Source organism: Lissotriton helveticus, chromosome 7 (genome assembly GCF_964261635.1).
Source record: "Lissotriton helveticus chromosome 7, aLisHel1.1, whole genome shotgun sequence".
In the NCBI taxonomy this organism is placed as follows: Eukaryota; Metazoa; Chordata; class Amphibia; order Caudata; family Salamandridae; genus Lissotriton; species Lissotriton helveticus.
The window spans coordinates 585,053,871-585,078,996 of record NC_136068.1 but is presented as its reverse complement, the minus strand read 5'-3'; the positions used below and the strand labels follow the sequence as shown (position 1 = coordinate 585,078,996).

The 25,126-nt window shown below is 44.2% G+C and overlaps 1 protein-coding gene and 1 long non-coding RNA gene across 3 annotated transcripts in view; both read left to right on the top strand.

Moving 5' to 3' along the window:
• The first annotated feature begins 5,885 nt into the window (after positions 1–5,885).
• Positions 5,886–25,126, top strand: part of LOC144766905 (oocyte-specific histone RNA stem-loop-binding protein 2-like) — a 66,953-nt gene continuing 47,712 nt past the window's right edge. Inside the window, exon 1 of one of the 2 annotated variants that reach the window (XM_078650609.1) lies at positions 5,886–5,934. Coding sequence is in view for 1 of the 2 variants with exons in the window: in XM_078650608.1 (XP_078506734.1) it covers positions 6,183–6,232 (50 nt within the window). In the remaining variant the exon portion in view is untranslated. Of the gene's footprint in view, positions 5,935–6,039; positions 6,233–25,126 lie in introns of those variants that run through there. The other variant, XM_078650608.1, reaches the window with a different exon arrangement.
• Positions 14,871–16,212, top strand: LOC144766904 (uncharacterized). Its single transcript, XR_013597975.1, has 4 exons — positions 14,871–14,942; positions 15,298–15,395; positions 15,611–15,729; positions 16,063–16,212. It is a non-coding gene; the product is annotated as an uncharacterized LOC144766904 (long non-coding RNA).

The following is a 25,126-nucleotide window of genomic DNA, read 5'->3' as shown; positions in this document are numbered from 1 at the left end:
CGGAGCATCTGAACCAATTGAGAGAGCGCTAAACTGAAGTGAAAAATTGTAGGGGTGCACCATATGTATAAGTAGCCAGCACCCGCATATGTAAAGGGTTTATTAATCATGTTCAAATGCAATGTAGGGTTGAGCACTAAAGTATTTGATGCTAGAACTACATGCAGAACAAATGTTAAGGGTTTGAAACACTAATGATGCCGTTTAATAGATTACCATTGTATGTTTAGGTCTGCTTATTAAAATTCATATTTGCATTTTATATATACGTGATAAATTTGCTTGAAGTAGAAAATGTATTTTGCTTTAAAGTTGGAGGCCTAAAGAACGAAAAGATTGTTCATGTAGGATGTTGGGCCTATAAAACGTGCAGAGGTCCAGTCCATGGAAATCGTGTAGGCCTGACTGGAAATGTTTTGCTTAGCATTAAATGGTAGAAATGTTTTGTAAAAGCGGCCTTTGGCTAAAATTAATCAACGTTAAAGAATGTGTGAGCCGATTCTCATGTATTTCCTTGCAGGTGCCGGATCAAGTAGACAGTAGAGTAGAAGGGCCCATTGTGTATGAGTGTTAGGATGTTAGACTCAGACATGGAGGAGTAGCCGAGGAATTTAAAGATACAACTTGAAGCGACTGAGAGTCTGGGACCCAAGGACGTTTGGACCGACAAGGATGGAAAGGTGCCATAATGGAAAATTCTATAAACCAACACCTTCGAGAGGGGCGTACCTGAAGGCGTGTCGCACGTATTGTGGGGTTTTGTATTAGGGACTGCACCCCGAGGGTGGAAGTAGAGCAGATGGGCTGAGGAGCTAGAGAGAGCGGTTGGATGGACAAAGAGCTTAGCTAGGACTGAGGATCTCTAGACTAAAGAGAAAGTGAGTGAACTTCTTTGGAAGTCACCACGGCTGACACCTTTTGCTAGGGTGGGCTATTGCTGAGTAGGGATGTCAAATAGTATAGTGTAGGGATAGATTAACTTGACTTTTTCTTTTCAATGCATACCCGAACTCAAGTTACAGCAATCTTTGTTAGCCTGATGATTCTGGAATTGATTCTCGTATTATTCATAAGTCGCCTAAGACTTTTCCGTAGGATTATGTTTGTATTAGTGCCTGTTTATCTTCTGAACCTCATGTTGAGGTGTTTGTATCTTCAGCTGTTTTCATTTCTGTAATAAATCTTCAAACATAGTCTTAGTCAGTGGTTCTTTGGGGGGGAAACAACGGGGAATCGTAGGAAGTATTGATTGTTGGTACATAGGTTGCCTAATTCACTCTATGACAGATAAAAAGGTCCAGTCGACCTGTGTCGGGATTTTGGAAAGTGGTAAGATGCTCTAAAATGAAGATCCCGCCTTCTCACAATCAAACACTCACACCCAGTCAACAGATCTGGGTTAATCCATCACCGTTCTTTAGCCCACTCTGCCACCCCAGTTCAGACATGGCCATATGCAAATCAGTCTGACCCTGTGCCTCATGGGAACAGACCAGCCCAAACTGCCAAGCCATGCCCTCCCTGGACCGGAAACAAGCTTCCTAGGACCGATTTCTGGCATTACAACCGTCTTCAGCCAGGCTTGCTTGAATCCAGTGGCAAAGTGAGCAAGGGACACCGCGCTACACGACACAATATTAGGCGTGCCCATATCACCATCGACGCAGTGGATAAACTTGGCACCCCTGCTGCGCTTCTTTTGGCAGCTATGAACAAGGCCTTTGACTCCCTTAGTTGGACTTATCTCTTTGCCTTGTTAGCTCGCCTTAACATCGGCCCCCGGTTGCTTCGCCTTATTCACCTGCTATATACGGACATAACTGCCTCAGTCCATGTGGCTGATTCGATCTCCAAAAGCTTTCCAGTTGGGTGAGGGATGCGTCAGGACTGCCCGCTCTCCCCTTATGTTTTTGCTCTAGCCGTGGAGCCGCTCGGTGTACGGATAGACGCACAATTGCGCAGCTTTTAAGTGGGCGCCAGGCATTTCCGACCGCATAGCGCTCTATGCAGACGATATACTGTTTTTTCTCACTGATCTCAACCCGGACTGGCCCGCGTCTTCTCCACATCATTCAGATCTTTGGTGAAACCTCTGGTCTCTATATGAACCAAGTGAAATCCTTTTTGTGGCCACTGCCCATCTAGGCAAAGTTGTTCATGGGCGACCTAGGAGATCATAAAATCACTAAAATATACCGCACACTTATCAATAGCACCCCCACCACACTCCGTAAAACTAGAGAGGCATGGCAGCGGGATCTGGGTCCCATGGAGGAGGATGACTGGGTTGAGGTCTTGGAGTCTCCATGCAGCGCAGCAATTGCGGCTCGCCTGCGCCTTATCCAGTTTAAATACTTACACAGGGATTACTACACTAGGCATAGGTTATGGCGTGCTGGATTCATCGCATCCCCCCACTGTCTGCATTGTAAATCTATAGAGGGCACATTCTTACATACTGTGTGGGCCTGCCCAGCGCTGACAAAGTTCTGGAAGGGGGTGTTCACTTGCCTGTCTGAGGTCCTGGGATGGGTCATTGCTTCCTCACTGAGATTGGCTATACTACACATTACGGAAGATATATGTGGAAATAGGTATAAGCGCTATCTCCTATTTCTGGGCCTGACACTGGCCAAGAGAGACATTGCCCTGGCTTGGAAAGATTAATCTTCACCATCGCTTGGGGTGTTGAAGAATGGCCTTGAATTCTGTATGGGTCTGGAACTAACGGTTTTTGAAGCAAGGGGATGCCCCCTGTAAACACCACAGAATCTGGAAAAGGTGGGCGGACTATAGGTGATTATATCTGGTGCCTCCTCCCCCCATCTGATATTGATGAATCACTAATATGATATTAGCTAATTGGTGTGCACATAGTGCTCGTAATCGATCTGATTATGGATGGCAGCATTATTTTCCTTTATTTAGACTTCATGTATTTGCTGACGGGAAGCAATGTGGCACAGTTGGTTTGTTTATTTTCTTAATTCTTCTTTCAATATCTTTTTTTATTTTTATTTTCCTTTTTCTTCTTTTTGTGGAATATATCCTTTATTATTGCTGGTAATCTTGATGTATATATTTGTTATCAGGTATATTTGCTATGGGTGCCATATAAGGCCCATATTGGATGACAAGAATAAAATTATGTTGTTAAAAAAAGAAGCACTGTATCTCCACTTTTGTGTATGTTTCTGCAGCTCTACTTCTATTTATGTATTACTGGTCTCTACTCAAACCACAACAGACTCTACAAACCACTTAAATCAATCACATCCAATAAGTGTCAACAGCTATCTGTTTTGCTTGCTGGCTAAGGTCAAAGTATTTTTATGGCTTCCTCCCTCGATGAGAGAGCTTTCAGATGGGCAGTCAGGCTATGCTGAAACTGTGTCTTCCCGGCAGCCTAGAGGTGCAACAGAATGCCATCTGTCTCCCAGACCTCAAATAACAGAGCCCCACAAGGAGTTGCAAGTGAGGCACAAAGCCTGCTCTTTACATTTAGAGTTGCCTCCAGGTCACTATTTTGCCAATACCATCTTCGTTTTTATATCAACCCTGGTGGGAATCTGGGTAAAAGTCACCATTAGTTCACTTTTGCAATATAAACTTGAAGCCGCAAATACAAAAAAAGTGTAGTGCAAAAAATGTCCACAACATTAAGCACATATTTTTATAAATTAGAGTTATCTCTCTCATATGTATGAGTCCTGCATGGAATTGAACTGGACATTTCATGGTGTAGCAACATTATGAATCCACCCTGACTTTTTAACATAAATTGCAATTTTCTGTTTACTTACTGTCAATTGCACTATTTGTTCACTGTTCTGGGGGCACGCAGGACACAAGGAAATCTGCATTACAAAAGCATGCCCTAACATTGGGTGGATTGGAGACGGTGCTAACCTCATAGTCCATAAGACAATGTGTCCGTAGAGACAAGATTCAAAGCAGCATTTCAAAAATACAGTCAATACGAAAACAGTGACTCAAAAACAGAGTTTGAGGTTGCATACTAGAACACCATGAAAGCTTATTTAAAAAAAATCAAAAACACAATACAGAAAGTAGTACATTGCAGATGCAGCAGTAGACTCATTAGATTACATATAAATAATTAGCAATGTAAGCCATCAAATAAAGAATAATATAATAATGGGTACAAATCTGAAAAAATGCTCAGTGAGCAGCAACATCAATAATAATTTGGGCAGTACCCCTAGAAGCTCGGGAAAGGCCTCAAAAAGTTCTCTGGCTCACCCCAAATTCAAGGGTTTAGATACAGATTTACTGCAAAGAAATTATTAAAACTGCAAAGTCAGCATGGTATGATCATTTTCTAACAAATCACATTTTCACATTTTAAAACAACACATAATCTTGTCACCAAAGAACTAACCCACTGCATGAATATTGATTCGCCTCTTCTAAACTAAAATTTGTCCAGAAGGGTAAGAACAAACTAATTACCTAAACACAGAAAAAAACATTGTCAATTAGTGCAATACAGTGTGCAGGCAGGAATGACTTTGTAGTGTGTGAATGCACCCCATTTTTAGGGGTACGCTGGTGCAGGGTCACCCTTTTGTCCACGGGTTCAAAGACCAACAAAATAGAGATCGGCACTGGAGTTGGGGATAAATAACAAGTTCATTAATCACTCATGAGTGGGACCACATCCACACAGCACTCTCAAGTGCTGCCTGAGGTAGTACACTGGCTTCACAAACCAGTGCCCTCTTTTTACAGGTTTTGTGCAGTGTAAGCATGTGAACAGAAATGGAAAGAACATTTTTAGAAATAGTTATCAGCAAACAAGGGCAGATAAAAGCTACATGGTCAGCAAAGTGGGGGGAGCAGGAGTGCTTATGACAGCAGAAATGATTGACAGACAACAGATGTACTGGCAGCTACAAACTCTCAGCACGTACATTGCTTTTAGCTGAGTCAGAAAGTCAACTAAAATAAATAGCACAGGCAGGAAAAAACGAGCAGCAAAGGAGGGAAGAATAACGAAGGAAAGGAAATGAACACCACAACCAAAATGGCTGCTGCCTATGCCAAATAAATATTACACGTTTTCCGCAGTAGATTGTAACAAAAGGATTTCCTCTGGCTGGCTCTTCCAGAACATGTCATGCAGAAATAAACAATCCAATTCTTGCTGGACGCGTAACCTCTGGTGAGAACTATAAACACGCAATCAACATCATGATAAGACACCCATTTTGAACAAGATGGTGTTGAGGCCTAGTTAGCCTATTTCATAAAATATACACTAATAGAGAGCATAATTATTTTGTTGCGATTACAATAGCGGCATGTCAGTATATAAGTATTTATTAAGGCGCAGAGCGACTGATATTTATCCATATTTTAGTTCAAATGCACAAAAGCTCCTTCATTCACACTGCAGACCAAAAGTGGGAAATATTGCTTAATAAACACTAATCGTTCACGTTGAACCACATTCTCTTTGGAATTGAAAAATACTCACACTCGTGAAAATATGAAGGACAACGTTGCAGTTATAACAAGATAAATATTAATGATTTCCACGACTTAAAACTACTTTTGCAAACTGAAAAACACTTGCATTGTTAACTTGAGTGACTCCTCTAGGTCTATTTTTGGTTGCAGGCAGCACTGACAATATGTGTTTATTTTCGGCCACAAATTCATCAGTCCGTACAATAAAGAGTGCTCTCTCTAGTTGAAACCGGTTTCGTTGGTCAGCACGCTGTGCAGACTTGGAACAGTCAATGAGCTAAAGAACCCCACGGCTCTCTAGCAGAACTGGTGCTCGAGCCCTATTTTCCTTCTTTTATTTCTCTGGGTGTACGCCGCTAAGTCCTTTTACTGTTTCCATTGCCTATCTTCAGGTGGATGCTTTTCAAATTCAATGTCTCCCAGGCAGTCGGATCTGTAAAGGTAAGAGCCTGGGGGCTCCGGTTTTTCTTGTCCCCCGCCCCCTCGGTCAATAGACGTGCTCCAGAGTCGTCTAAATGCCTTTAGGCATTTATCGTTTTATTAGCATCCAGGGCCACGCCTCTTCCACAATACATAACTTGTCCTCGGGCCGGCTTTTAGTGCAATGAGTAGCCCCGCCCACCCATCAAAGGCTATAAAGGTGGGGAAGGTGTGGCTCTTTTCTGGTGCTCGCGGAGCCCGACGGAGTTATGGAGCCGGGAGCTGCGGGATGGATGCAGGAGGAGTTACCGGGCTGCAGGTAAACACTCCTACCAAATTATAGCGGAGAATGACAGTGCTCCCTGCTACAAACTAATGTTTCCTGGGCGATACAGTGTCTCACGTCGCTGACCGTATCCCTTCGGGTCTGTAGCGAGCTACGCCGGTCTCTGCTAAGCCTAAGGAGTCCCGTTCATACATCCCCTTTCACTCCATACACAATTCACCAGCATGTAACGGAAACTCCTGCCTTGCGAGTAATGGTCTATCTTGTGTGTAACGCGTCCCTCATCACGTGCCGCCCCCCCTTCCAATACCACCTCGCCATCACAGAAGTGCATCAGTGCCGGTTACTGCTACCCCCAATATTTTTTTATCGTAGGTATATGAAGGTATAACCAGTGCTTTAAATGGGCCGGTACTCACTGGTACTGAGTACCGGCACTTCCTAAATTTATCACTTTGAGTACCGGCACTTCTCTTCTTCAAAAGGAGAGTACCGTACTCATAAAAAGGTAGACTCGTGGCTGTGCTCGTGAGCCGGAGTGGGACATGTCACTGGCAGCCGAGGCGCCGCTTCTGCAGCCCCCTCCCACCCATCAGAGCTCCAGCTGAACTATTCAGCACAGCTCTTGTGGATAATGTCCGGTGCTCGCCGTCATGCTGTGCTTGAAAGAGGTGGGTCAGGATTCATTTTACCTGCTAGTGTGCGCGTGTGATTTTCAAAGCGCCGCACTTCAGGTAGTGATAAGTGAAAAGTAAGTCAGTGCAGGGTAACACTTTGAACATAAATGTTATCAGACAACAGGGCGGCGGAATCTCACACGTCCTTTCGGTTTGATGTGAGTGTTAATGCCCAGACAATGCGATTGAAGTGGCCCCTGGAGCGCTAATCCGTTTTCTGCATTGAGGCGCTTACCTTCCAAAGGCCTCCATTGGCCGGTCTGATTCTTATATGCCAATGCTGTGGCAGGATGTTTAATTTCCTGCCTGCCAGCCGGGCCCCAGTGCACCCATGAAATTACCCTGCTGCCTGGAGTAGAAGGAGGAAGCCGGTGTTTGAGAATCAATCACCTGCTCACCTCCTCCTGTTATTGCTGTGCCCAGTAGAGCCCGACTTCTGCCCCAGACTCACCACGCCATCGTGAGTCTCATAGTGGGAGCAGGTGGCACAAGCAGAGACACTGCATCAGAGCTCGCTGTCTGACTCTCTGAAGAAGAGACAGGCTAGCGATCCCCGCAGTGCCAGCCAGCAGCTCCTCTGTGGATCGTTCGTACAGCAATAAAGAGATCATTTAATATTCTCCTGCTGATGACATTTAAACTGTTTGTTACAAAAATGATTAGGGCTCCAGCACGGCATAGGGCCTTGCAAATAGTATTTGTCTACTTCCATTGACTTCATACCATGGTTATGCTCGCAAGAATGTGCCACTCTAAATGTTACACATCTAGTTGTTGCCTGACTCTCGTAAATCCACTGAATCTATGAAAATGTCACACATAAGCAATCTCAAATGTGTAATTTTTTTTATATTTATATGATACCCTCATTTTGCTAGTGAGAAAGTGTCACTCACATCGTTGAAATGTCACTCATAATTACAATGAAAATATGAAAATGTCACACATAGAAATCTGAAACCTTGGCAGCTCTGACTGGGGTCCATTCTGGTCCTGAGCTGTCAACACATTCACACCATCCTCTGCATTTGCGTAAACAGAGGAATCCTGGCAATCCCCTGGCAGTGGCAATTAAAAAAGCCATACTGAAGAGTATAACATGGCTTTTAACATACCAAAATCTTTTGTGTGTCTGCTTATGTTTGTCTGTTTGCCTGCATTTGTAAGCCTGTTTTTTGTAAGCAAAAAGTGAGAGAGAAAGAATCAAGACACTCTCAGGAGGTATTTTAAAGAAAATGGGTGGCCCTTTGTGTGTACATGTCTGCTCGGCGACAAAGGTTCATAAATAACGTAGTAGGGAGGGTTGGTTAGTGAGTGGATGGGTGAATGAGTGAGCAAGGGTGGATGTGCAGATGAATGGATTGATGGGTGAGTGAAAAGGTGTATAAAGAGATGGATGAGTGAAAAGATTAATGGATAGGTTTAAGGAGGGATGGATAGGTTTGGATATGAAGGGTGGACAGACGGAATGGTGAAAATCAACTGAATGATGGATGAAAAACTGAATAGACAACAGAATGTAAACGGTAAATGGTGAACATCAGCAGGTAAATGGTTGGATGAAAGGATGAATGGATAGATCGATGGAAGAGACAAGAGATATCTTATGGGGAGGGTCATGATGATTTGCTTGGTGCCATAAGAGCTTTGGTTCGAAGTGGGGGTATTTTCAGTTTCTTCCTACTCACTTGCTCAAAAATATATAGTATTGTGCTAAACAGCAATTAACAGTATGGCATTAAGAAGGTGCAAATATTGCAAAAAAAGTAAATGTTAACATATTATTGCATTTCTCTTTCATTTTATGTAATGATTTAGCCTGCTTTGTTTATATAACCACATTTATCATGAGTTTTGGTGTGTGCTGCAACTATTATAGAAGTCGTTAAGTATCATCATGTCCTGCCCTTAGCCCCGCCCCTAGCCCCGCCCACTCACTACACCTCTAGCGCATTTTAATGAGTACCTGCACTTATTTTTTCCCATTTAAAGCACTGGGTATAACTAAAGTGCGCACTTTTATTTTTGCTATTGTGTGGCCTCTACACTCTTCTGTACGTTTTAAAAATCAGACCTTTTACCAAAAAAAGGCAACATACTTTGGCTTTTTATAAACTTATGTCACGTGTAGGGTTCAAAATTGAGTACGTGGTTTAGAAATTATACTAACTGGCAGCTTAAACAAATGCTGCCCATTTGAACCCATTTATAAACCGCTTTCCAATACGTAATCATGTATTTAAAGCTAATTTCTTGCAGTAATGTGATTTTGGGGTTTCAACTGCTTCCAAGCACAAACTTACTTTCATGCCCGCCAGATGGATGGGCTAATGGTATGGTGTGTACTTCTCACCCCTTCACAGATAAGCGATTTAGTTACAGCTTTCTGTTAAGCCATTCTCACAGAGGGTGCTGACAGAGAAATGGGGTGTGTTACAACACTCTGTAGCCACATTCCAAGGAAATGTTTGTAGATGCAAACGGTCAGGGCATAGCATAGTGAGGCCTCCATCAGCCTAGGTATACGGCTGTACTTTATAAAAAAAATGGTGGCAGGAGTGCCATCCCGTTTCTGTCTCGGACTTGTGCTCCGATTGTGATCAGTTTTGTTAGTAAATGTCATTGTTCCTACAATGAATTTTTTTTTTTAAACAATTGCTTTCAAATTAATTGCATTGGAACATATTTTAACTAATTCATTTACCTCTGTGACTGACCATTTTGCTTTGTTGGGTCACAGCAGCTAAAATTACTTGCTCTTGCCTTTTAGTTGCGTGTGCAGAGCTATTGTCCTTGCCAGTGCTTGTTTTTTTTTTATACACATCCCCTGGTAAAAACATTTTCTAGATGGCTGCCTTTAAATGTATGTTTGTGCGGATTAATGTATGGACATTTTGCTTTTTTTCAAAGTATAAAATGGAATTCCGAGATTGCCACCGTGTTTGAGCAGCCATCATGAAACATTCCCCCCCAAAATTTAACAAATTATTTCTGGATGGCCACCGATGTATCCCTTTCTATTGCAAGCATCATAACATGTTTTTGTATGATTTATTCATAATTTAGTGTTCAAAAAAGTGGCAGACGGCCGTGGTAAATTAAGGAAATGGTGTGTATGTGAATCCAACACAGACAGATGCAAGCTTCTCTTTAGTACTGGCAGTCGCAAAAATAATTTAAAAAATTTGAATGAAACAAAAATAAATCAAGGCGTGTTGGGGGTTGACTAATGGTGTGGAGCAAAAGACCAGTAGGGAGGCCCTGTCTGGAGTGTGCAGCTATCAGGTATTCACAAAAATAAATAAATAAAAAAATAACAGTGGGAGGAGTGAAGAAAGTAATGCCCTGCCATGGAGTGCTGAAACGCAAATAAAAAAATAGTACCTTAGCCAGCAGGGGGTGTAGCTTAGTCGGCAGGGTTGTGAGGTCCAGCTATTCTATCAATGTTAAGAAGAAATTGGTCCGAGGCAGAACAAATGCAAGTAAGTCATGAGAAAAATGAGTTTGGAAAAATCATAGGCCGAGCCATCCTGTTAAAAGGGGCGGACACAAACTCTTCTCCATTTTATGCTTATATATTTACTTTAGATTAAATAACAAGTGTTACCACTGTGTATTAATTTACTTAAGCCCCCCAAGACAGCATATTAGTTTAACTTAGTCTGCTTAATTGGTTTGTGATCATGGCACCTTATTTTCTAGCACGGACCAGTAAATGAATCTGCGGCAATCAAATCTTTGTATAGATTCTTTCTGTTAAAAGGTCTCACCTGGGGTAAAAATATGATTGGGTGGTAGCAGAGATGTAAAACCTGCACAAAAGCAAGCCTATTCAAAGCAAAAAACAGTAACCAAGTTTATCCGTATGAAAACTTTGATGTATGAATTTTTGTTTTTGTTGCCCTGTCATTTTAAAAGTGTATTTCCCCAGATTGGGCTCGATGTAACTGGCATACTGTACTGCTTTGATCTTTTATAAGCTTTAGAACCACTGGTTCTGGGCTCTCTGTAGTTTATTTTGAGACTTCTGGTGGAAAATTATTTTTAGTCTGTTATTGTAATACGAATAAAAGTGGGATGTCACCAGTTAAAACGAGTCGACAGTTTGGGACAAAAGTAGAAGCTAAAACTAATCACTTTGAATAAAACGTAGGTGATTCAGTACATTCTAGAGAGCCACACAGTTGATGAGTGAAAGATCTTTGGCTAACAAAGTATCAAAGTTATATACCTTGGTAATCTGTGTATGCCTGGTGCCCATTGAGTATTGTGGCAAACTAGATATAATTTGGCTTTACGGGACCTCTAGGGTTGACCTGTTTTTGGCAAAAGTTGTTGCATCAAGGTCTTGACTGACTTCTAGTGGCAGGCTACTTGAGAATCCGAGTGTACCAATATGAGATCGATCTGGGAATCCTCCATGTACATATAGTATTCAAGTCCATCGCGGATATGGGATTAGGGAACGTGAATAGGCAGAGGGAAGGTTCTTAGGAGTGCCAAGTCCTATAGAATCAGAGAAGAAAGAGCACAATTAGATCTAAAAAGTGCAGTTTCAAAGAAGGAACTGAACCAAGAAAGTAGGCTTCCACTTTGTAATGAAATAGTGACTTGTGGCAGATGGTATCAAATTGTGCTAGAGTCCAGTGCTATTGGAGTGCAAGCATGACCTTTGTCCCTGGCACAAAGAAATTAGTTGGTGGAGCAAAGATGGAGTCAGCGTGAGCTCTTGCCTGCTCGGCTGCTCAAGCCGGAAGCGTAACGATCGGATGGCTGCCCTGTGCCGCCTGAGGTGATGCCGGTTTGCCGAGAGAACCGAGAACGGCTCAGTTACGACAGTGGGCGACTAAGCGGCAGTGAAGCTAATCACAAGGCTTTCCTGCCTCTCTGGGATAAACACGCTACTTTCTCGGATGGACGCGCACGGGCCATTCCTCATTTAATAGCGGCTGTGATTCTTTCTCCACATCGTGACGCACCCGCTGCTTCACACGGGCTTCCCTGCAGCTGTACTTTGATCATATCCCCCATACAAAGAAGCAGACCTGACATGAGCGCCCCGGGGTTGCGGAGAGGGGGCAAGCTAAAAACACCTAAGGATCCTAGAGGAGATTTTACAGCCACCGAGGATGCCTCCATGCCCAGGCGAGAGGTTAGTAACTATAAAAAAACTGTTGGGCAAAACACGGGGGGCGTGCCTAGAGACTCGAAGAACCCTGATACCGCACAACCCCCCCAGGCGAAAATATTATTGGGTGCAAAAAACCCGCCTCCCAATGCTAACCCTAAGACCCATATGCCTACACCCTCAGGTAGCCCTAAGTTAGGATTAGAACAAGAGGGTGGTATGGAAGAAAACAGGCCTAGTGGAAATCTGTCCACCGATGCTGACGCAATTATAGATGAACTTGCTGCTGAAACAACCGAGCTCACCTTGAACCCAGGCAATCAATCAATCGGTACTACAGCACATTTATTGGTTCCATCCCAGTCTTTTACCGCTGTACAGTCTTAGGTTCAGGATATAGGACCCAGCATTGGCAGCCATGGCACTCAGTCTACAGCGCCAGAGGCGAAGGTTGGTGGCACAAACGACGTCATCCAATGCCTAGTGGTTCCCTCCGGTTCGCAAAATCCCTGGACTCCTGAGGCAGGGCTTGAACACTTATACTCCGTCTCGGACAGTACACCCACCTCATCGGATGAGGGTGGGTCTGACTATGTGAGCGAAGGAGACAGCGAGGTCTCCCACAAGGACACAGGCACAGTCTTGCGCCCCAAAAAGCCCAGAAGCAAGAACAAGCGCCGTAGCCAGCTGAAATGGGATTACTTTGACTCCCAAATGTCACACCCCCTGGATGAAGACGATCCCAATTCAACACAGTGGGGGAGTTCTAAAAGCCTGCAGGCACACTTAACCGAACCCTCCTTAGCCTCTATACTTTCCTCCATTAAAGAATTTCAAGAGGAGGTTCAGGGTGACAACCGCGCTGCAAAAAACGCTGCCAAGAAGCTGCAGGGTGGCCTAAGAAGGTTGAACAAAACTTGCACCGACATTAACGACCGGATCACCATGGTAGAAGCACGGACTGAGCACCTGGAATCAGAGTCCTTGGCCACTACACATCAGGGTGAGTCCAACACCGCCTGCCTGGTAGATTTGATGTCCAAGATGGAAGACCAGGAAAATCGCCAGCGCAGGAATAAGCTCCGCCTGCTGGGTATCCCGGAGGGGAAAGAGGGGGAGGACCCTAGACACTTCATCGTCAAGCTACTACAAGACTCCTTCCCAGACCACCTGGGCTGGGACTGGGATCACAAAGTGCAGAGGGCACACCACTTTCCTTTTAATCCGAAACGGCAATACAACAGTGGCAGTGTGACTGGAGGGCAGCCAAGGGTGTTCCTTGTCTATTTTGGAAACTTCCTCCTCAGGCAGCTGATATACGACCAGGCTCGCTCTAACTCGAAGGGGCCAATGGGATAAAATTTTTTGCCAAACCTGACTTCTGCCACCAGACAGTGGAACGGAGATGGCATCTGAGACAACTGATCTCCCCTTTCTAGCAGCAAGAGGCTGAGGTTTACTTAATGAACCCTGCCAGGCTCAAAGTAATCACAAACTGGACCACCAAGGTTTTTCTATCCGAAATAAAATCTGGGGAGTATCTGGAATAGCTGAAGTCCAAGAAAAACAACTGATGAAAAGATTATTTCCCACGGATTTTTTTCCCGCAATTAACCTCACTGTCACTGGGCGAGCTTTTTTCTTACACTTTGTTTTTACCGCATTGAACTCTAATCTGTTGTTTTTTTACATTTTTTTTCTCCCCCCGGCTGGCCTACAGCCTCTCTGCTTAAAAATTAGCATTAACCTCTCCACTGGCACCGGGCAGAGGCAGACACCCCTTTTTAGGTCTCGGACTAGCGTCCCACGAAGTGGGCGGAGTCCGAGATTTTATGTTGTCTAGTATGGGGCTAGAACACGCCCCTCTTCTCCATTGGCTGGCCTCGTAAATGCTGGCCAGCCATTGGAGGAAAGGGGCGTCACTCAGTTCAGGCCCCATCTTAACGCGATTCGGGGGCATTTGTCTCTTTTTTTAAGCCCCGCCCCTTTTCTAGTGATGGGCGTTACACCCTCCCTCTCGCCGAGGTCTTAGTCTATTTCTCTAGTAATGTACCCTTTGCTACCTCTTGTACTTTGTTTGCTCACAATTGTCACTTTTGCCTAATGTAACTTAACGTCTGCTTTTGTAACGTGTTTACTCGTCTCATGGATCATTTCTGTTCCTATTGTGACCACCGCCTGCAGTGACCTGAAGGGGCCGCTGCGCTGCCCACGGCGACCCGGAAGTGCTTCCCTCCAGGACCCGAATTCAGACCGGGGTTCTCCAGTCGTTCTGGCGAGGTTCGAGAAACTTGCATTTTTTTGTGGTGTTTTTTTTGTTGTTGCAATTTTGCATGGCACCTCGTGGCCTTAGTTATAATTTTTTCGATCAATTATGTTTTTATTCACTTTTACGGTGTACTAATTAATTTTTTATTTATGCATGTTGTATATTGATATTTATTCTTTGCGTCTTTCACTGTTCTTACTATTTAGTCCTCTTTCTACTGCGTATTCTTTTTACGAGGTTCTCCGAGGCCTCGACAAAACAGTATCAATAATGGCGGCCCCGTCTATATGCCCGGCTTTTTTTGGTTGAGGTTACCGGTCTAGTGTTGGTCCCGCCTTACTCCATTGCACACAGGTGCCCTTCATTTATTCACTTGAGCACCGTATATATACATCGGCGTTTGCAATGGGTCCGTTTCCCACACCGGTGAAGAATGTGACCGATACTTCGAGACTCCCGTTATTGCATACTGAGTAAGTTCGCCTTTGTGTAGCTGTATGGACTTTGTTTGTTGTAACTCCTCCCCTGTCGCTGGGCTAAGACGTTTGTTTGTTTTATATCTTCCTAGGAAGGTTCTTGAAATAATTTTGCGCGCTGCCGTACAAGATAAATCTATTGAAGCTGCCATCCACATGCTTCACATACTTTTGTACTATTAAGAAGCTACTGGTAACTATTCATGTTGATCGTGCGAATTCTCGAACCCTGATCTGTCCCCTGATATCTAGTCGGGATTCATGCACTCATTGGTTATTGTCTGGCCGTATCTTGTAATACCTTTCCAGCCGATGGCAACTATATTACGATCTTTTAGCTGTCTAGCTGCTGTCATTGGATCCGCTTCACTGTATTGGTTTTAGATCCCGGTATTTATTTTGAAATGTCTAGCCTCACTTCACGTCATTCCTTGAGCTGATGGCTACTGTTAGATTATGATGCTTTGTATGCTTATTTAGTTATGTCTGTATTGTTCCGTAATTTTAAGTAAACTCAGATTCTCTGTTTATTTCTTTTATTTTGAAAGGACGTTTTTCAATACGTTCATATTATTTCTGTTTTCGTGCGACCGGGACCGTTGGGTTTCTCCCGCTTTTCCGATCTGCTGATCGTTTGTGCATCCAGGTGAGCCTTTTTTGTTGCCAGATAGTGAAATTGGGCTGTAAACAAATATGGAAATGAATTAAGGCCTCGTGTGTATAAATATCCACAGCTAGATTATTAGCCTTGACATTTTACCTACACTATACCTGCCTGCATTCTAACATTAGGTTTATGTCTTATTTTCTTTACAGTATTTTCATTGTATTTTGTTTTTCCCTCTCTACCCTTTGTTTTAGTTATATCTTTCTAGAGACCGACCTTCTTTTGTCTGTAAATCACCTCCTCTACTATGCCATGTGAGGCATGCCGCCTGCTATCTGCATTTGGTTAGACTTTGTCGAGTCTCTCCTCCTTGGTATGTAAAACATCTAGATTTTTTTCTTGTTCTCATGATCAGCGCTCTCTAGCGCTTTATGAGCCTGCCCTGGAAGATTTGTTATCCTCTCAAAATCAGGAGTAGTAACTAGTTATTTTCTATGTTCTTATGTTATCTTCACAGAGATATCGCTCCCTTCTGAGATATCACTCCCTTCTAAAATGTATTGTGTTGCTCTGTTTGTATGTCGATTGGATGTGGTACGGTTGCACTTAGTTCCTGTTTTGCTCCATGTATTGACCAAGACCGTTTTTTCCCTTCCTTAATCGTTTAACTAGATGTGGTTTTGATTTATTCTGCCTTTGCCCACAGATATGCTGTACTACGATGCTGTTTGCCCAGAAAAGTTCTGAAATTGGGACAATTCTTTTCATCTTGGAATTTTGAAGGACCTGGATGGCCGTATAAAATTAACTGACTTGCGCCCTGATGAAGGAATTCCCTACTGTGGCATTTTCCGAAACGTGCGTCGGCGCTTCTTTCTGTCTGATTGATGAGTGTGTGGTTTTTGCTTAGTTGTTTGTATTTAGATGGATGCTTTGCTTTATGAGTGTGATTTTGATTTATTGCTTGGATGAATGTTTTAGTAGAAATGTTTTTACTGTTTCGTGTAGTTCTGGGCTAACGCTATATAAATTATATATGCTGCTTTACTCACTGACGTAATGAACTTTTACAAATATAAATGATAAATAAAATGATTTAAATACAACCAGCTGTTCTGTGGGCAATTGTTAATATTGGAACCTACTGGTCCTTTAGATTATTGGGAACCTCCCTTTCATGTTATTTATAAACAACTGAGACAGACAGGAGAGTAGCTATGTCAGGGAACTTATTAATACATCAGAAAATCTATGTACTGGGGAAGAAAACAAATTAAAAGTCTTTTCTTTACTTTTACTGTATCTAATATCAGTTTGCCTTGCTTACCCAATCATTGCAAAATGATTATTTAGATAAGAATCACGGAAGACCAGAAAATACTTCTTGAATCCCTGATAATTGAAGACAAAGTTAAGTTTGTGATTAAAGCCCTGGATGCCAAAAAGATGCCTCTCCTTGATGCATTCATGGTATTATTATTTGCTCCTCTAGCTCTGCCATGATTTTTCTTTTTTTACAAAATGCGCAATAAAATTGTTCATTAAAGAAAACCTCTTCACTGCTTCCAAGAAGCTGCTCAATGGTTCTAGCGGAAAGTCCCTGAAGAAGGCCAAAATTCATAGGCTTGTTAGCTTTACCTTAATGGCTGTTCCTTTAGATTCTTGATTTGCTCCTTAGACATTCAGTGCTGTGTTGACATATGCCTGTGAACAAAAAAATTGTAGCATTGCTTGTTGATGGCCCCAAAGATTCGACATCTGCCTCCATGCAGCTCCATTGAGTATGCCTCATTGACGGGCAACCCTTAAAGGCTTTCATTTTAGACTGTTCCATCAAAAACTGCATTTTTTATTCTGATACACAGTCCAGTGTCTTTAAATGTGCCTTTGTATTAACAAGCGATCTTGCATATTCACATTACACCAGCACTCCTCAACCAATACGTCCTCCCAGGAGGAGAGAGAATGTAGCTTTGATGTGGATACTGTGTTTAAAACCAGTACTGTTTTTACCAGTGAACTAGTGACAGTTGGTCTTCACAATCTGGACATTCACTTGGTAGCAGTGGTTTCTCAAGCCATCAGACACTACAATAGCAGACATCACCGATCTGGATGCAAAATGTGAGGCTGTACACAATCTACAGGGTGGGATGGTTGCCAGAGTATTATGGCCTATCTTTGATTCAATCTTAAGTCCCGGTGGGCGATATAGACAAGATGATAGTTGGTCTTCTAAGCCTGATCTTCAGATGGAGCGATAGGTAATGAAGAGTGCATTTTACATTTCCAGCAAAAAATATGCAGGACTGATATAGATGTAGGTGCTATTCTGCAATCTTTGGCTTCTGCGAACTAAGGGCAGTTATTAAACCATGATAATCAAGATCTGCATCAAGGCACACTGGTGAAAAAAACAGGTACGCAACCAAAGTTAATAGCTAAAGTTAACATAACTGATATGGAAACCCTGTATTTCATCTTGACCGGAGACTTAACCGGCACTACTTTGGCACATTGGGGGGGAGGAGGGGGATGTGTGAAGAGACCAGCATTCTCACTTCACTCTGCAACATCCCGCCACAATGTGCTCTGCTAAGCACAAGCAAGAGCTGCAAGAAAAACAGTCTTTTGGAAGACCTAGAACATCTACATTTCAGGGCTTTCCCCGTTCCTTCATACTCCTCTGTTTCATCATGCTTAGTCTCTCACTGTTTCCCTTTATACATGGGTTCAGAATGGGGGACAAGGGTGACAGTGCCCACCGACTACAAGAAATTCTACTGCAAGCCTCTACAACCTCATCCATACATCAAGAATTAGCTTGGTGCCTATTTTCACCTCAAACTTAAGGATGATCAAATGAGCATCGTCAACTACGGAATCTGTCAAAAATAGCAATTGATCTTTTTCAGTCAAAAGTATGGGCACAACAGACCGAATAACACACTGGGAATATTTTACCGCAAAGCTATTAAGCCTCTGGGACACACAACCACCTTAAGCCGATTTTGGACGGGCACTCTGCCGGAGAAACAGGATCTCAAAAGCACAAAGGGACCAACTAAAAATGCTCCAGAAATCAATAAATAGCACCATAAGCTCTCTAATAAGACCTCTAGACCTAAGCTACCGAATACTCTTGCGAAACCAAGGGAACCTATTGAAAAAACTGAAATGGGAAATTAATAAAGAGCAAGAATATGAAACCTGGGCAAAGATTCTTCATGATGCAAACCACAACGATTGTGCATGATTCTGGAAAAGTGTGAAAGCTGTAAGCCTGGCTCTATTGGCATATACAAATGGTGTACACTGTAGGCTACATTAACTAATTTCATTGCAGCGACGTAGTACTGTATTGTACGTTTTCAGGACTCTTGATTTTACTGTTAGAGATCAATGGTACATATTGAATGCTTTTACCAGTCATTTTTATTCTAGCTATGTAAGCACTGCACTTTTATCATGTGTACCATTGGTCTCACTGGTGAATAACAATGACTTTTATCTTGATAGTTTTATAACATTGCAATGGTTTTTAGTAACTATGCAAGATAAAAATGAACTTGAAATTTGAGATTGATAGACTGTAGATAGTCTATGGCGGTTTCAATGTAATTTGAGGGTTTCAATGTAATTTGAGGGTATGTGTCCACTGCTGTTACTGTGTTTATATGGAAATACAGGTTAGTAACTTTTTAGGTCGAGCCTAGCGTTGCAGCGCATGCATGCTCGCTCTATGAGGCATACTGTAGTAGCGACAGATGTGGAAGTGCTGTGGAAGCTCCGCCCATATTTTTCATTGGCTGGGATCATGGTAAATGCTGGCTTCCGATTGATAATGAGGCTTCTTAGTCCTGCCTTGTTACCGCCCTGTCTCCTTTTGTGACTGCTCATCAGGACTGGATTTTTACTTGCGGCGTTAGTCTCCTTCATTAGTCGGTAAGCCCTATATTTTTTTCACAATGGTGACCGCTTGTCTGGTATTTGTATTCAGGGTTTTAGCGTGCAGCTGTGGAGCCTGAGAACCAGGTCAGCAGAGCAGCTCTAGAGCCAGAGAACCAGGTTAGTAGAGCTGTTGTAGAGCCAGAGAACCAGGTCAGCATGGCCGCTCTAGAGCCAGAGAACCAGGTGAGCAGAGCTGCTCTAGAGCCAGAGAACCAGGTCAGCAGAGATACTCTAGAGCCAGAGTACCAGGTCAGCAGAACTGCCCTAGAGCCGGAGAACCAGGTCAGCAGAGCCGCTCAAGAGCCAGAGAACCAGGTCAGCAGAGACGCTGTAGATCCTGAGAACCAGATCAGTAGAGCCAGAGAACAAGGTCAGCAGAGCTGCTGTAGAGCCTGAGAACCAGGTCAGCAGAGCTGCTTTAGAGTCTGAGAACCAGGTCAGCAGAGCTGCTGTAGGGCCAGAGTATCAGGTCAGCAGAGCGGCTGTAGAGACTGAGAACCAGGTAAGCAGAGCTGTTGTAGAGCCAGAGAACAAGGCCAGCAGAGCCGCTCAAGAGCCAGAGAACCAGGTCAGCCGAGCCGCCCTAGAGGCAGAGAACCAGTTCAGCAGAGCTGCTGTAGAACCAGAGAACGGGGCAGTAGAGCCGTTGTAGAGCCAGAGAACCGGGTCAGTAGAGCCGTTGTAGAGCCAGAGAACCAGGCGAGCAGATCTGCTCTAGAGCCAGAGAACCAGGCGAGCAGAGCTGCTCTAGAGCCAGAGAACCAGGTGAGCAGAGCTGCTCTAGAGCCAGAGAACCAGGTCAGCAGTTACTCTAGAGCCAGAGTACCAGGTCAGCAGAACTGCCCTAGAGCCAGAGAACCAGGTCAGCAGAGCTGTTGTGGTGCCTGAGAACCAGGTTATCAGAGCTGCTGTAGAGCCAGAGAACCAGGTCAGCAGAGCTGCTGTAGAGCCAGAGAACCTGGTCAGCAGAGCTGCTGTAGAGCCAGAGAACCTGGTCAGCAGAGCTGCTGTAGAGCCAGAGAACCTGGTCAGCAGAGCTGCTGTAGAGCCAGAGAACCTGGTCAGCAGAACTGCTGTAGAGCCAGAGAACCTGGTCAGCAGAACTGCTGTGGAGCCAGAGAACAAGGTCAGCAGAGCTGCTAAAGAGCCAGAGAACCAGGTCCGCTGAGCAGCTGTAGAGCCAGAGACCCAGGTCCGCAGAGCTGCTCTAGAGCCGGAGAACTAGGTCACCAGAGCAAGAGAACCAGGTCAGCAGAGCTGCTGTAGAGCCTAAGAACGAGGTGAGCAGAGCTGGTCTATGGCCTGAAAACCAGATCAGCAGAGCTGCTGTAGAGCCAGAGAACCAGGTCAGCAGAGCTGCTTTAGAGCCAGAGTACCAGGTCAGCAGAGCGGCTGTGAAGCCAGAGTACCAGGTCAGCAGAGCGGCTGTGAAACCAGAGAACCAGTTCAGCAGAGCGGCTGTGGAGCCAGAGAACCAGGTCAGCAGAGCTGCTGTAGAGCCAGTGTACAAGGTCAGCAGAGCGGCTGTAGAGAGTGAGAACCGGGTCAGTAGAGCTGTTGTACAGCCAGACAACCGGGTCTGTAGAGCCATTGTAGATCCAAAGAACCAGGTCTGCAGAGCTGCTCTAGAGCCAGAGAACCACGCCAGCAGAGCTGCTCTCGAGCCAGATAACCAGGTCAGCAGAGCTGCTGTAGAGCCAGAGTACAAGGTCAGCAGAGCGGCTGTAGAGAGTGAGAACCGGGTCTGTAGAGCTGTTGTAGAGCCAGAGAACCATGTCCGCAGGGCCGCTCTAGAGCTAGAGAACCAGGTCACCAGAGCTGCTCTAGAGCCAGAGAACCAGTTCAGAGCCGCTCAGGAGCAAGAGAACCAGGTCAGCAGAGCCGCTGTAGAGGTAGAGAACCAGGTCAGCACAGCTCCTGTAGAGGCAGAGAACCAGGTCAGCAGAGCTGCTGTGGTGCCTGAGAACCAGGTTATCAGAGCTGCCGTAGAGCCAGAGAACCAGGTCAGCAGAGCTGCCGTAGAGCCAGAGAACCAGGTCAGTAGAGCTGCTGTAGAACCAGAGAACCAGGGCAGCAGAGCTGTTATAGAGCCAGAGCCCAGGTCTGAACAGGTGCTGCAGGGACTGGAGAGGTACAAACGTAATCAGACACAGAAGAGGCGCACTGTTGCAACGTAATATGGCACATTCTGTCGCAATATTTTGCTATTTTGTCATTTTACAACACAGTAGTACTGTCTGGGCAAACGTTTCTCCTCATTAGCAGCACTCTAACTCCCGAATTCAGCCGTCAGCAACGAAATGGTGACAGTTAATCTTTGCAAAGCTGATGCTTTTTAAAACCTTTTGATACATCTGAGCTAGAAGCAATGTTTGCAACTGATACAGAAGATCTTAATCATGCGACAGGTGTGAAAAATATGTAAATACTCCTAGAACAAGGTGGCCACACTATTGCGTTATTCCATTGGTTCTGCCTATGAGCAAAGACTTATAGTGTAATGGCCTTGATGTACTGACTGTGTTGTAAATCCATGGAACTGTCCCCCAGAAGAATATTTGTGTAAAAAATAACCTCGAAGTAGTGGTTCTGTGGTACTGATAAAGTAAGGGTAAAGGTGGAGGCCATGCAAGGTCACTGAAGTTTGGAAGGAATGGACAGTTCTGGACAGCATTGTCATTCTCCAGTTAGGAACTCCCATGCAGGGCAGCGCCAAGTAGCTGGGATGAAATCCGCATTTGCAATGCAGTAGGTCTCATTTACGCGAGTTGAAACTATTGGCATTGTAAATGACAATGTCTTTTATTTGTTTTAAAAACCAAAACATAAATAAAAGGCATTGTCATTTACCATGCCAATAGGTCAAACTTGCGTAAATGCGAGACCTATTGCATTGCAAATGCTTGTTTTCTTCTTTTATAGTGCTGCTGAAAGGGTTACTAGCCGTACTTGTCTCTGTTCCTTTTTTTTTTTTCTGGCGTGGCAGGCAGCCAGGGCATATGTTGACTATCATCGCTCAGGTCTCACCTGATTGCTCGAAGAAGGGGTGGGTGGTGTACGTTAACCGAATGAACTGGCGCAGAAGCTCTAATGTTTTTTTTTTTTTGGCACATACACACCTGTAAATCGACTTACTATGGTTTAGGGTAGGACCAAAGGATCTTGACTACTCTTTTCTTATAAATGGCTAAGTCAGATCCATTAAGAAATGCCTCTGCTAATATCTGCGGGCTTAATGATGCCTCTAAAAGGCAAAGTGTGGCCCTAGGGCTACGGTCCTGGAAGGGGGGGGGGGGAGACATTAATTGTCTACAAGAGACTCATGTAGAAGGCTCTCCGAAGCACTTACTGCATACTTTGGGGTTTAAAGTCCTAGGGGCTACTACACAGGGTGCCAAAACTAAAGGGGTAGGAATTTTGGCAGACTGAAGATTACCTCAATCCCGGGGTCAAATCCGACCCACTGGCAGATGGGTTTATAACTGAGTGTCATCTCTCTAATTGTCCTCCCTTTACTCTCTGCTCAATCTATGGAAGCAACACTTGACGATCCAGGGGTCATCAACCTGGTTTCAGGCGAGCTAGCACACTGGCACACCCCCATTTATTCTATGTGGCGACCTTAACATACACCTACCTTGCAACTGGGAGAATGATAAAAACTGGATATATAAAGGCCAGAAACTAAGTTTTTTCAGGCACTAGCCAATCTTGCCCAGACTCACGGATTAAGAGACACCTGGGCCAGTTTAAATTCTGCTCAACCTGGCTATACCTTCTTCTCCGCCCGCATCATTCCTTAGTTAGACTAGACTACTTCTTTCTTTCATCTGCACTCGTTAACAACTGTACCATTGAGACAGCCCCCCGCTTTGTCTGACCACAATCCTCTTATTCTTAACATCCGGGGGTTTGGGAAATGGAAGGAGGTGCCCATGTGAATTTTCGAGAAAGCCCTTCTGCAGGATATTAACTATCAAACACATATGGAAAGATGGATCCAGGAATTTCTAGAAATAAACATTGGTTCTGCCTCCTTAATGACTGTTTGGGACACTTTGAAGGCAGGGGTGAGGGGGGAGACCCTTAGGTTTTCAGTTTGTAAAAATAAAAAAGAGAAACTTCTAATCCGTAATCTACAGGGGAAACTAAAGATAGCTCAAACCAAACTAATCCAACTTATCCAAACAGGACAAGACATTGAAAATGTACAGAGGGAAGTGGTTTTGGCTGAGATTGGGGCAGTTTTTGCAGAAAAAACGCAGCCAAATGGGCAAGCTCACGCGAGAAAAACGACGAGTGCAGCGACAATATTGGGCACCACTTGGCCATAAGGACTAGGCAACACGTCTCCAGCAGTGAGATACACACAATAAAACTCCCCTTGGGAAGTGAGATCAGTGATTCTAACCTTATACGGAAGGGATTCCAGGAATTTTACACTAAGTTGTATACAGAGGAAAACCTCTGGGCGAATGATATTCTCAAAAGCGAGATCACTCACTATTTCAGCGAGATTGATCTTAGACGAATTAGCCCTGACAACAGTAATCTACTCGATTTGACCCCAACCTGGGATGAAATCCTGGAATCCCTATCTAGCCTCCCAGATGGGAAAGCTGCAGGCTTAGATGGCATTCCCGTAGAGTTTTAAAAGATCTTTGCCCCGCAAATTAAAACTATCTTTTCCGAGGTGGTATTCTCTATCTTTAGCGGGGCTGCGCCTCCTGCCTCTTGGTCTAAGGCAAGAATAGCTATTTTCCCCCAAAAGGACAAATCTCCACTAGAGATGAGTTCCTATAGGCCTAATACACTTATCAATTGCGACTCTAACATGTTTTCCAAAATATTAGCAGTTAGAATCTCCTATGTGGCAGAGTACCTAGTCACAGAATGGCAGCATGGCTTTATCCCCAAAAAAGGTACAACGGAGCATGTCAGGCGGGCTATTACCCTATTCGATGCCGCACAAGTAGCCGGAGACCCGATGTCATTAATACTTCTGGACGCTGAAAAAGCCTTTGACCGGGGCTCCAGGCGATTCTTGTGGGTCGTCATGAGCAGGATGGGCTTTGGGCCAAAACTTATACAGGTGGTGCAATCCCTTTACCTCAAGCCTATGGCGTGTGTATCCATTAATGGGCAACCCACTGGTCAATTTAACATATCCCGGGGTACCAGGCAGGGCTGTTCTTGTTCCCCCCTGTTTGCCCTTTATTTAGACCCGTTTAATCAAACAAATTGAAAAAAACCACGGTATTCCAACAGTCAGTTTTCAGGGAATTAATACCAAAATTATGGCCTATGCCGACGATCTGAGCAGGATGGGCTTTGGGCCAAAACTTATACCGGCGGTGCAATCCCTTTACCTCAAGCCTATGGCGTGTGTATCCATTAATGGGCAACCCACTGGTCAATTTAACATCTCCCGGGGTACCAGGCAGGGCTGTTCTTGTTCCCCCCTGTTTGCCCTTTATTTAGACCTGTTTAATCAAACAAATTGAAAAAAAACACGGCATTCCAGCAGTCAGTTTTCAGGGAATTAATACCAAAATTGTGGCCTATGCTGACGATCTGGCTATCACCTTGCCTGATCCCCTAAACACCATACTGGCTTTAGAATCTGAGGCTCTAAAATTTGGGAAATTATCAGGCTACGCCCTGAATAACAATAAAACTCCAATAATAAACAGTCAAATTGCCTGGACTGATGACAGGGTGGTTCCCAAGGCGAAATACCTGGGGGTCTCCATTTTATCTACTTTGGATGAAATTGTAACAAACAACTTAGCTCCTCTTGCTTCTCACACTGGGAAGGC